At 45.1% G+C, this 12,329-nt stretch overlaps 1 protein-coding gene across 1 annotated transcript; it reads left to right on the top strand.

Moving 5' to 3' along the window:
* The first annotated feature begins 3,041 nt into the window (after positions 1-3,041).
* On the top strand, positions 3,042-4,007 carry LOC137062918 (olfactory receptor 10G4-like). Its single transcript, XM_067433869.1, has one exon. The coding sequence runs from the start codon at positions 3,048-3,050 to the stop codon at positions 4,005-4,007; it is 960 nt and encodes a 319-aa protein (XP_067289970.1). The 5' UTR covers positions 3,042-3,047.
* The last annotated feature ends 8,322 nt before the right edge of the window (positions 4,008-12,329 follow it).

The following is a 12,329-nucleotide window of genomic DNA, read 5'->3' on the forward strand; positions in this document are numbered from 1 at the left end:
GTGGCCAGTAGTGCAAAGTGCCTGTTCTAGTGTCACCTGCAACGCCATTCCTGCCCACAGGGCAGGAAACATGCATCTATTGTCTCCAGTTGTGTTCCCCAGAAATGGCTAACCCTGTCGAGCTCCTCTGCAACCCCTCGGTTTCAGATTTTGCGGCTGTCTGACGCTAGGCCTGTACCTGTATGCTTGTGGAACGTGTACGCAGGCTGGGCATCTAAATGTAGTGGTTCATAAGCACAGCAAACCCATATGTGTATTTTTTCATGGTACCAAGCTACCCTACTCAGCTAGCCCCGTGTCTTTCTCTTGACAGAGCCCCCTCTGTTGTATCTAGAGGTGTTCTTCCCCCCCTAGAACCAGGTTGGAACCACCCCAGAGTTGTACGACTCTTCTAGGTTAGTCCTTATGTGTATTCTGCCACCTCGTCTTCCATTGGAGGATGTGGCTCCGCAGCGAATCATCTTCCGAGATGGCGCGCCTTTCCAGCATTATTCAATAGTCACTTTGAGTGGGTCTAACAGGAAAGTCTCGCTTACGTATGTAACCCTCATTCCCTGAGGTGGGAACAGAGACGTAACATCAGTGACTGACTAATGGGGGTTTCGCTTAGAAGCCTATCAACTTCAAGATCTAAGAAAGCGGCCAAATAGCAGTGCCAATGCCATGGGCATGCGGAATTTGCATTGCGGACTCCGCCCCACCGCGTGGGTATAAACAGGAAGTCGCTGGCATGTTCGCATTATGTTACCTGCTGAGGAGCAAAGACTGAACTCCCGGCCGTTTTAGCGGTACAGCGGAAGTGGCAGAAGGACGTTACGTCTCCATTCCCTCCTCAGGGAATGAGGGTTACACACGTAACCTAGACATTCCCTTTCGTTCATTCACACGGTAATGTTAGTGACTGACAAATGGGGGTCCCAATAAAATCACGCCATTCGGCTGTCTTCCTGTGCCCTGCATAGACATGAGGTCCCTGTTGTAAGACTAGTACGGATGAAGGACTCCCATCTAACACAGGAATACCAAGGTACACTGGGAAGCATATTCCAGTTGGAAGTATGCACCAAAGATGCCTACCCGTAGGGAGGACTTAAGAATACACATATGACCCACAAGGGCTGCATATGGAAGAACTCTGGGGTACCAGCCAAAGGTGGATTTTTAACCCCAGGACTGGCAAGGCTGCCACCTTGCCAAGGGAAAGACACAAGCTCAGGGAGGCTTACGGTGGAAATACACATGTGGACGTTGCCCGGAGGGGGAATCATGCACACGGTGGCACTGACAAGTCGTGGGAGCAAAACAGATCTACCTGTGCGTCGCCGAACTGATCCCAAATCAGGTGGACCAGGGAGGGCCCGAACCCGTGACAGCTCGTCGGCTGCACGGTTCAGTTTTCCCGGGATATGGACAGCACAAAAGGACCTCAGATGCTTCTGACTCCATAAAACGAGATGGCGGGCGAGTTGAGACATACGGCGGGAGTGTAGACCCCCCCCCCCCCCCCGGTGGTTGGTATATGCTACTGTGGCAGTGTTGTCCATCCTGACTAGTACATGTTGACCCTTCAGCAACGCTCGGAAGCGGCGCAGCGTGAACCGTACTGCCAGCAACTCGAGGCAATTGCTGAAAAACCGATCTACCTGTGCGTCGCCGAACTGATCCCAAATCAGGTGGACCAGGGAGGGCCCGAACCCGTGACAGCTCGTCGGCTGCACGGTTCAGTTTGCCTGGGATATGGACAGCACAAAAGGACCTCAGATGCTTCTGACTCCATAAAACGAGATGGCGGGCGAGTTGAGACATACGGCGGGAGTGTAGACCCCCCCCCACCCCCCCGGTGGTTGGTATACGCTACTGTGGCAGTGTTGTCCATCCTGACTAGTACATGTTGACCCTTCAGCAACGCTCGGAAGCGGCGCAGCGTGAACCGTACTGCCAGCAACTCGAGGCAATTGCTGAAAAACCCCGACTCCATCTCGGCTGGAGGGACAAGCTTAATCGCACCCTTCGCCAGTAGGGTGGCAACCTCCGCACGCATGATGGGCATTGGGCCCCACCATGGTATAGTGGAATCGTGGAGGAGCCTGCGCGAACTGAATCACGTAGCCGAGCCTGATAGTCTTCGTGACCCAGTGGGACAGTCCTGGAAGCTGAAGCCAGGCTCCCAGGATACCTTCTCATCAGATCAGTAGGCAGGAAGTATGCGATCGCTGGAATGCACCGTAACACCAACTGGAAAGCTGATCGTCTCGAAGAAGCTGACAGTCTCAGAAGGCTTGTGGAGTGAAGAGTGTATGTGCTCTTGGCTCCGAAGCAGAAACATAATGCGAACATGCCAGCGACTTCCTTGCCATGTCATTGGCACTGCCATTGGGCGCTTTCTTAGATCTCAAAGTTGATAGGATTCTAAGCGAAACCCCCATTCTGAACGAGTGACTGAACGAAAGGGAACAGCAGTGACGGACCTTCTTAACTTGGAGCCCTAACGTCCCACTCCAATATAGTTCCAATGTATGTCTCTGTTCCCTTCTTTAGGGAACGAGGGTTACATACGTAACCGAGACAATTTATGTTCAACTATGGCTTGTGTATTATAAGCCTTGAACTGCTGTGTTTTTAACAAACTCCCATGTTGAATCTTTAGAATTGCTAAGAAACCATGACGCATTTGTTATAAAAGGCAGGACAACAGAGTGTACTTAATGAGAAGAACATCTCAGAATCTATTGCGTGACATTTTAATATTCATCAATTAAGGTTAAAACAAGTTTTTTTTTAAAAATGTAAAAAATGTTTTACATATAATTCATATTTACTCATTAACATGACTGAAATTCTTTTTGTATTTCTTTTGAAACTATACTTCAGTTTTTACAGTTTTCATCAAATTGCTGTTACAGACACTGTCTGCATCTTTTCCTTCACAGGAGCTTTTTTCCTGTTCATATATGAGTACATCAAGACTTTAATTTATTTTGCCTTGTTCCTTGTAGGTAGTGTTTTTTTAATGTGCTTGTGTCCATTTCTTTAGCAGTGAACTGAAAATGGCAAATTACACAGTGAACAATGTGGACAGCTTTATAATCACTGGATTTGATCACCTGCAAAACCACAAGCTCCTCGGAGTCCTCATCTTAATAACCTACATGCTCATATTGCTTGGGAACGGCATCAATCTGTGTATTATCTTGTCTGATAGACATTTACACAAACCAATGTATATATTAATCTGTAATCTAGCTGTTGTTGACATAATGTACTCCTCTACCTGCAGCACAACCATGATCTCAGTGCTGCTGGCTGAGATTAAAACTGTGTCATACTACTCTTGTATGTCAAGGATGTTCTTCTATCACCTTGGTGATTTCACAGAGTGCATGGCTCTGACATTAATGGCTATTGACCGACTTATTGCGATTAGGATTCCTTTAAGGTATCACAGCATCGTAACAAATTCACGAACATTTCTTCTAATTTTTCTGTCTTTGCTCATTACCTTCACTATAATGGGTGTTTTGACTTCGGTGGTAGAAAATGCCCCGTACTGTCAGCCTGTTATCAGATATGTGTTCTGTGATTATCCGTCCATGATAAGAGCTGCTTGTGTCAATCCTGAACCATATTTTTTCTTGCCTGCAATGATAAATCTGTGGTGGTTCTGTGGACAGTTTCCATTTATTATTTGCACTTATGCTGTTCTGGCATATAGTGTGACTAAACTCTCCAATAATGCAAACAGAAAGCAAATGATCAGCACTTGTTTGAGTCACCTCATTGTCCTGTTTAGTTATTTTGCACCAAAAATTGTCTCTGCATTATTAACTCGAATAGGAGTTGTGCTCACTTTAACAGAGAGAAATGCAATATTAATTATTTCCTCATTAATTCCTCCCTTAATAAACCCCACTGTTTATTGCACCAGGACTAAAGAGATCAGGAAACGATTAGCAGATGTATTTGTGCAGAAAAAAGTTGCACCAAATCATTTAAGGGTTTTATCATAATAGATTATTATTCTCATTCACATGACTGATTGTGATGATGTTGATTTTTAATAATGTATATTGTAATCCCCTTGCTCATGTTAGAGATTGTGTTGATTAATTGTAGTGTACTGGACAGTATTTGATTAAATTGATGTAATTTACAACATAATTTTTTTTCTAGAGGAGATTGCTCTGTAGCTGCCACAGTAAAAAAAACATATTAGGCTACATATTCATACTTTGTCCCACACCTTAAGTAATATTGAAAATATCATAATTATAATGTTAATAATTTTACTTTGTAACTAAACAGTACATGCTTTTTCAGATGTGTTGTTTCAGATGTGTTGTTTCATGTATGTTATGATAATACAAACAACCTAAAGGCCACGTACTTAAAAAAAAATTATCAATTCACCTTTTGGTGTTCAATCCAGTTCTTTACACACAGTTCAGTAATTTACAGGAGTGAATCTGCATTGTACAACCGAATTAACTCACATAGTAACAGTCGCATACAGAAATTCTATGCATGTGTATATACCGAACCGAACTGAACCATATTTATAACACTATATTTTGTGTTATTTTACCATGGAAGATAATTGTATACACAAATTAATACTTCTGCATGGGTGCTTCTAAAACAAGGGCCTTGTTTCCAAATAAAGGGACTGACAGCAAATTTGACATCATTCTCTCTTCTGAATGCTGTTATCAGTCTCTCTATATTATTTCCTCATTTGGAAAGTCACAGAAACACTATCATGGATTTTCTCTTTTGATATTGGAGCAAATGGGAATACAAAAAATAGATTTGTTGTCCTCTCCTATTCCCCACTTTAGAAGTTAAGCTAACTATGATGACTTCTGTTTCTGACAACCCTGGAAATATGAAAAGGGTCCATTAAGTCTAGAAGTGGACCCTCTGTGAAATTCTAATCTGAGCTGTTCACGCCCTTAGACTTGGATTTATGCATTTCTATAGCAAAACTAAGGCCCCGTCCACACAAAGCCAGCGCTTTCCCAATCCGATCTTTTTTTCCCCTTGTTTCAAGAAATATCTGCGTCCACACGAGATTACCGAAACTGACTAAAAACGATGTTGTTTGCATGCCAGGCCAGTGTGTGGCGCTGTAATTCTGCCACAGAAATACACTAAAAATGGAGAAGAAGAGTTCTGGCTAGCAGGGGTATAGCAGTGGTCGGAGGTGAGGCAAAATCTTACAATAAAATAACAATAAATACATTTGCTTCTTAACAGATGTGTTTTTTTAATGCCTACACCTACCCCAACCAGAAACATACCCTTACAATAATGCAGATACGTTAATTAAATGACGCGATATTGATGTGTGCATGCCCAGTGCCCGTAGTTGTATCCCTTAACTCTTTCACCGTGCTGGACGTAGTGTGATGACATCACCGTTTCAGAAAATATACGGATTCGCTGTACACACGATCCGGTTTCAGAAAATATCGGATTGATGCTTCTAAAATGCCGGATCCGTGTGGACGAAAAGCTGATACCGTACAAAATGTATATGTATACAGCTATACGCGTCTCCGTGTGGACGGGGCCTAACGATGCTGAAATTAATCTGCAGCAGTCAAGAGGACCAGGTCAGAGCTCTTTAAAATGTTTATGTTTATTACTATTGTAATAATATGTGCTCTGAGACATAAGGTAATAAAGTGCAACAGTGCCCAGCCCCCTTTTCAGCAACACTTGTTCCTTAAGTATTTTTCCATTCATTTTTATTTTTATTTTTTAATATATAAAGTATAAATTATAAATATATTTAATGTATAAAGGTTAGGGTACATTTTTGAGCAATGTTGCTGAGCAATGTTACCATCAGTGGGCAAGCAGGTGAGACAAGGCCCAAGACCAATCTAAAGCATCCAGATAGAAATGTGTTGTCCATTCTCAAAAACATTGCCCTAGGTATCATCAAATTAAAAGTAAAAAGCCATGAACCACACCAATCAGCTATGAGGAATAACACTTCAAATATTAATTTGAAGCACAAAAAAAAATTAAATCAAACAAAAATTTAGAAAATGTACTTAATGGCTTTACTAAGGGAGAGAACTACAATCCATGAAGTATTGCGAACAGCATAAATTATGGAGAAATATAAAACTACTGATTTACAAATGTTGATTATACATATAATTCCAATAAACCTTTCACAAGTTTGTGTGCCCATATAATCTTAGTGAAAGTGGTAAACAAATTTGGCTTGCTGTCTGCTATAGAGGGGCTCGGAGAGGATATTCTACCCAAGCTCAGATTGCCCCCCATAACAGGCAAAATTGTACAAAAGGAGGAGAGCGGAGATGGTGGCTTATGAAGGGGAACTGCAGAGTGAGAGCAGGTGCTGGTGTTCAGAATTCTGGTTATTGTGAACGAGTGGATCTGGTACTGATTGGCTGCAGAGAAAGCATGTCTTGTTCTGTGGCAATTTTGGCCCTATCTCAAATGGTACCCTAAACCCTCACAGTCTTCCTCTGAGCCTGCAGTTTCACGACGTATGCCGCTTTGACTGCTTGTGAGAAGTCCGATCCATAAACCACAGCTTGTGCATATCGACCGTAAAAAGGGGGGCGCTCGTGAGCACCCTTCTGAGACCTAAAATGACAAATGGGACGCCCTGCGGTCTAGTGGACTTAACAGACTTAAGGCTCCATAAGACCGAAAGTGCATATAAAGTGTGCCATTTGGGACAGGGCCATTGCTTGGGAACGGCATCAATCTGTTTATCATCTTGACTGACAGACATTTACACAAACCAATGTACATTTTATCTGTAACCTAGATGTTGTTGACAATGTACTCCTCTTGTTTCAGCTGTCGCATTCTTTGTGTCAAGCCACTCTTGAACAACAGACAGCGTCAGAATTGTGCCGTCTGGGCTAAAGACAAAAAGGACTGCTGAGTGGCCCAAAATTATGTTCCCGTTCAAGGAACTCGAGCTGCGTCACCGCTATGGGATTTGCGTGATTGCGTCGTGAAGCACGTATGTAATCAGTCCAATGGAGAGACGGAACGTCATAGGCGGGTGACGTCATCGACCCGGAAACTATAAAACCTGCCGGCAAACACACGCCCCCAGCTTCTGTTGCCTTCAACAAGCGCTCTATGTTTCATTGTCCAAACTGTCTCTGTGTTGTGTCTGAGTTCAGACTTTGTTGTTTTTTCACAAAATACACACATTACTGACAGTGAGAGATTATGGCATACGAACAGTCGTTCAGAAGGTGTGTTCCTCCCTGCTCACACTTCCTTACGAGCGGGGATACACACCCGATGTGCGTTGTTTGTTTGGATGAACAGCACGTGCAGTCGGCACTCGAGGGTGCCGGCTGCGAGCATTGTGAGGCTCTGCCTCTCCGCGTGCTGCGATCCCGCCGGGCGCTCTTTGAGGAGGGCGTACCGGCTCGCGTTCCCCACGGCACGGGCTCCGCTGCTGCTGAGGCACAGCGGCAGCTCAATATGCGGGGTTCGCATATGGATCTGATGGAGGGGTGTGAGACGGGCCAGCCCTTTCTCAGCCTTCACCTGTCAGATCCAGTGCCACTTCTCTGGGTTTGGGAGCCCGCACTGCGGTTTCTCCCGACCGGGGAGCAGCCGCGATGCTGCAGCTGTCTTCCTCCGAGGAGGTGGATGTCTGCAGCGTTGAGGCAGGGGTCGAGGACTCGCCATTTCAATCCCCTGCCAATGAGGAGCATCATGAGCGAGTCTGTGTAAAGCAGGCTCGACGAGCGCGTTCTCCCCGTGCTCTGCTCAGCCTCAGACTTCAGTCTATAGTAACACAAGCATCGGTGTACATGTGAGACTGTTTGAGCAGTCAGTTCCTGAGGGTGCTGGCTATGTTCATTGACGCGTATAGAAAAAATGCGTATGTTTTTCGGGGATTTCATCCTCGCGTCTGTGGTCTTTCATCTCGAGGGATGAAAGCCAAATATGTTGTAGTCGGATCGTGTCTCGCGTTTGCTGAGGCAGCGTGTAGATGACGATTCCGTATGTATAAATATATAAACAGTATCGTCTGGTGATTATGGCTGATTTAATGCTGAGGAATTAAAATTAATATAATCTGACTTTGAGGAGTTAGATATGTTCTTTCAGTCTATCATTCGGACCATGTTCATTGATGGGTGATTATGGCTTTAAATTCTGAGGAATTAAAGGGTTTATCTGACTTTGAGAAGCTAGATATTATCAGCCTATCTTCCATATGGTAAAGATGGTCATTCGATGCCACGGGTTTTAAAAGGAAAGGGGAATTAAAACACTATGGCAAAGACCTGGTCATACAGAGAGGCATTTTTCTTGTTACGAGCTCCACGCATGTGGCGCAACAAAAACAGAGCGTTGCCGGCTAATGGTCGGCGATCTCAGGCGCAGCCTTCTAAGGGTAAAACTGATCTGAGAACAGTTATTATTTAAGGAAGGCCTCCGGGGGCAGACAGTGTTTACCTCATTACACGGTACCCATCTGTCCTCGGCACCCTCATAGGGTCAATCCACCAACCCCGCCCGAGCGCCGGGGTGTGGAGAGCCCTCGCGGGTCATCCGAGGATGGCTCGCGCCCTCCAGGGAGGGAGGTGGCGCTGTCGAGTCAGTTGTTCCCTGCCGGTCAGCCATTTCAGGGCGCTGCACTCGCGGTGCAGAGTACATCAGAGGCCAGCCTCGAGCGGCTGGTACCCTTAGTAGATATTCTGGCTAAATCGGCCATATATATCTCAGTGGGTCCTGCAGTTTTTAAGAAGGGTACGCCATTCAGTTTTGATGTTGTCCACCCGAGCAGCCTCTGGTTATGTTTCAAGAAGTACAGGCTCTGCTGCAAGGTTCCACCCGCCCGGCAGGGAGTCAGGTTTACGGCCGGTACTTCATCGTGCCAAAGAAGGATGGAGGGTTGACCGCTTGTGTCTCTCCTCGACGGCTCTCCCCTGGAGATTACGATCAGGAGGGACATTCTCTCTCGCCAGGAGTTGTGGAAACCATGGGTTTGGCCTCTGAGGGGGCCCAGCTCATAAATTATGGTCTCTCAACCGAGGTTGTCGTGACCATTCTACACTCTAGAGCTCCTTCCACGAGATTCTCCGCTGGGCTAGCTCCCCCCACATTAAAGGTGTATGTGGCGGCCTCAGGTGCTTACCACACTCCTTTGGGTGGGTTTTCTTGGGGCGACTCCCTCTGATTACTCATTTCCTTCGTGGCACTTGGAGGCTGAGGCCTGCAGTTCACACCAGGGTGCCGAACTGGGATCTCTTGGTCCTTCAAGGTCTTTCCGAGGCTCCCTTTGAGCCGCTTGAGGAAGTTTCCGAGAAGTTTGTTGTTCTAAGACGCTTTTCTCCCTAGGAGTATAGGAGATTTACAAGCTCTCTTGGTGGCACCCTCGTGTCTGGAATTTGCGCCCAGTATGGCCAAGGCCTTCTTGTACTCTAGCCCAGGCTATGTTCCTAAGGCTCCTCGAACCTTTTTGCTGCAAGCCTTTGTCCTCCGTCTCGGGTGACGTCGGACCAGGACATCTTATCTGCTCATGCACTGTTTGTGCCTAGACACTTATGTCCACATGCTGCCCTGCTGAGGAGAACAGTACAGTTATTTGTCTGTTATGGACCTTCCTCAAGTGGGTGGTCGAGTCCATCTCACTCGCTTATGTGGCGGTCAGGCAGCCTTCTCCTTTGGCTGTGTGGGCCCACTCTTCCCAAGGTATGGCGGCCTCTCAGGATCTCTTGGCAGGGGCCTCCCTGCAAGATGTATGTGATGCGGCAGGGTGGTCTTCGCCTCATACCTTTGTCCGGTTCTACGAACTAGACATATATTCTACCCCTGGGGCTCGGGTGCTCGCTCCTTAGACAATTCAACAGGCAGGCACCCGGCTCGTATGGTGACGTGGGTATTCTCGTTCCCATAGTGGTGGCGCAGCTCGAGTTCCTTGACTTTTTGTCTGTAACCTTAGTTCCCTGAATAGGAACGAGACACTGCATCACCTGGCCATACTCCCCGCATGCCCTCTAGCGGCTTGTTTCAGGCCTTCTCAGAAGCTGGGGGTGTGTGTTTGCCGGCAGGCTTTATAGTTTCCGGGTCGATGACGTCACCCGCCTATGACGTTCCGTCTCTCCATTGGACTGATTACATACGTGCTTCATGACGCAATCACCCAGAGGCGTTCCCATAGCGGTGATGCAGCGTCTCGTTCCTATTCCGGGAACTACGTTTACAGACGTAACCGGGATGTTCTCCGATGAAAGTAATTTTTCAATTTCCTTTGGAAATCAGGGTCCCAGAGTCTGGAGAAAGAGAGGAGAGGCACACAATCCACGTTGCTTGAGGGCCAGTGTAAAGTTTCCACAGTCAGTGGCCATGTCATATGCTGGTGTTGGCCCACTGTATTTTCTGAGGTCCAAGGTCAACGCAGCCAACTGACCAACCTTATGAAGAGGCAGATTTCCTTTTCTAACAGGACTTGGCACCTGCACACAGTGCCAAAGCAACCAGTACATTAAGGACCATGGCATCCCTGTTCTTAATTGGCCAGCAAACATGTCTGACCATAACCCCATAAATAATCTGTGGGGTATTGTAAAGAGGAAGATGCGATATGCCAGAGCCAACAATGCAGAAGATCTGAAGGTCGCTATCAGAGCAACATGCGCTCTCATAGCACCTGAGCAGTGCCACAGACTGATCGACTCCATGCCACGCCACATTGCTACAGTAATTTAGGCAAAAGAACAACAGTATTGAGTGCTGCACATGCTCATACTTTTCAGTTGGTCAAAATTTAAAAAAAAAAAAAAACACACGCCATTGACCATCGGCCCCGCTGAGGAGGACAGTGTTACCAGTCCCAATCCACCACTACCAGAGACTGGCCAACCACCACCAGTGAGTGACGCAACAGAGAAGTTGAACAAGTCCATCGCAGACTGTGGGGACCGGCCACCACGGATGACGAGCCCATACTGAGAACAAGGACGGAAGGTGTCATCGCCACGGAGCCCGGACCACCAACAAAGGTCTGAAAGACCAGGTGCGTGAGCCGGCAAACTTGTTGGCTGTCGTGCTGGAACATTTTCAGCTAGGTCAAAGAATAGGTTGAAAGTCAATATTTTGTCAAAATTGGGTTTTCATTAAATTATTATTCTATAACAATTTCTAAAAATATCTTGGCAAAATTCACTTGTTTAGTGCAGAAAAATAGCAATTTATAGCAGCAAGCTGAAAACTGCGTCTTTTTCTAATGTTTTCACATGCCTAGCGGCTGAGGTGCAAAAAAAAAAAAACGGCCATAGTTTTCACTCTTTTAACACCACAAAGACAGTTCACACATCAAAATAAACTCCATTACATGAACAATAAAGGTGTATCAAAGTACATTTCCCGTCAGTCATATGTAAACTTCGGCGTGCAAAGTTTTTTATTTAATACTACGTTATAGTATCATGAGATGGCGGACTAAGAGCACAAAGAGAACAAAGTCTGAAGTAATTGATCACTTATATGATCTTGTTCACCTCAATCTGCTTAATCTTGGTGATGTCAGTGCCCTAAACAATCATATAATGAATTATTTCACATCCAAAGATGAAGGATCAGATGATAGAGAAGTTACTGAAGAAGTTTAGCTATGCTGCAGGTGTGCTGGCTATTCTTATACATTACACTAGCGCACTGCAATGCGATCTAAACATACAACGGGTGATCAAAGTTCAGAGACTGCCCAGGTCATGATAAACAATTGAAAACGTATTTCACTACTTTCTAAGTTGCTGTCCTCTACATGGTAACGCTAGCTAGTCCCCTTGTGCAAAGATGTAGCATCTAAATTCTAGTTTTCATATTTTTATATGCAGTAAGTATTTTGAAATTGCGATGAACACAGAAAAATAACTTAAGATTGGTAGACAACAAATTTGTTTTTATGCCAAGAGTTCAAAATATATATCCAGTCAATATTTCCAGATAAAAAGTTTTAAGTATAAAGGAATAAAATACAGATTTGCCATTTGTGATGCAGCAGTAAGCTATGATGCACCTGTTCTTTCTATATTTATTAGACAACTTATTAGTTGAAATGAAATACTGCCAAACTGCCTATACTACTTCTGAATAGTACTTAATGAAATATATGAAAATTATGCAAATAAATTATTAAGTTCGCTCAAACCATTTGGAAATGGAGGCGCTCTTATAAGGTCAGTAGAGCTTGGGTGTCATCTAGTGAAAACGTTTGGAAAAATCTCATTGAAAGCAAATTTTTTGATATATCAACCTAGAACTTGGAACACAACATTCATATTTTTGGCTTTGACATCTTGTGG

This window comes from Pseudorasbora parva, chromosome 23 (assembly GCF_024679245.1).
Source record: "Pseudorasbora parva isolate DD20220531a chromosome 23, ASM2467924v1, whole genome shotgun sequence".
In the NCBI taxonomy this organism is placed as follows: Eukaryota; Metazoa; Chordata; class Actinopteri; order Cypriniformes; family Gobionidae; genus Pseudorasbora; species Pseudorasbora parva.

What these genes read in the sequence shown, in the direction of transcription:
- LOC137062918 (XM_067433869.1), top strand. Translation starts at nt 3,048, where the DNA reads ATGGCAAATTACACAGTGAACAATGTGGACAGCTTTATAATCACTGGA.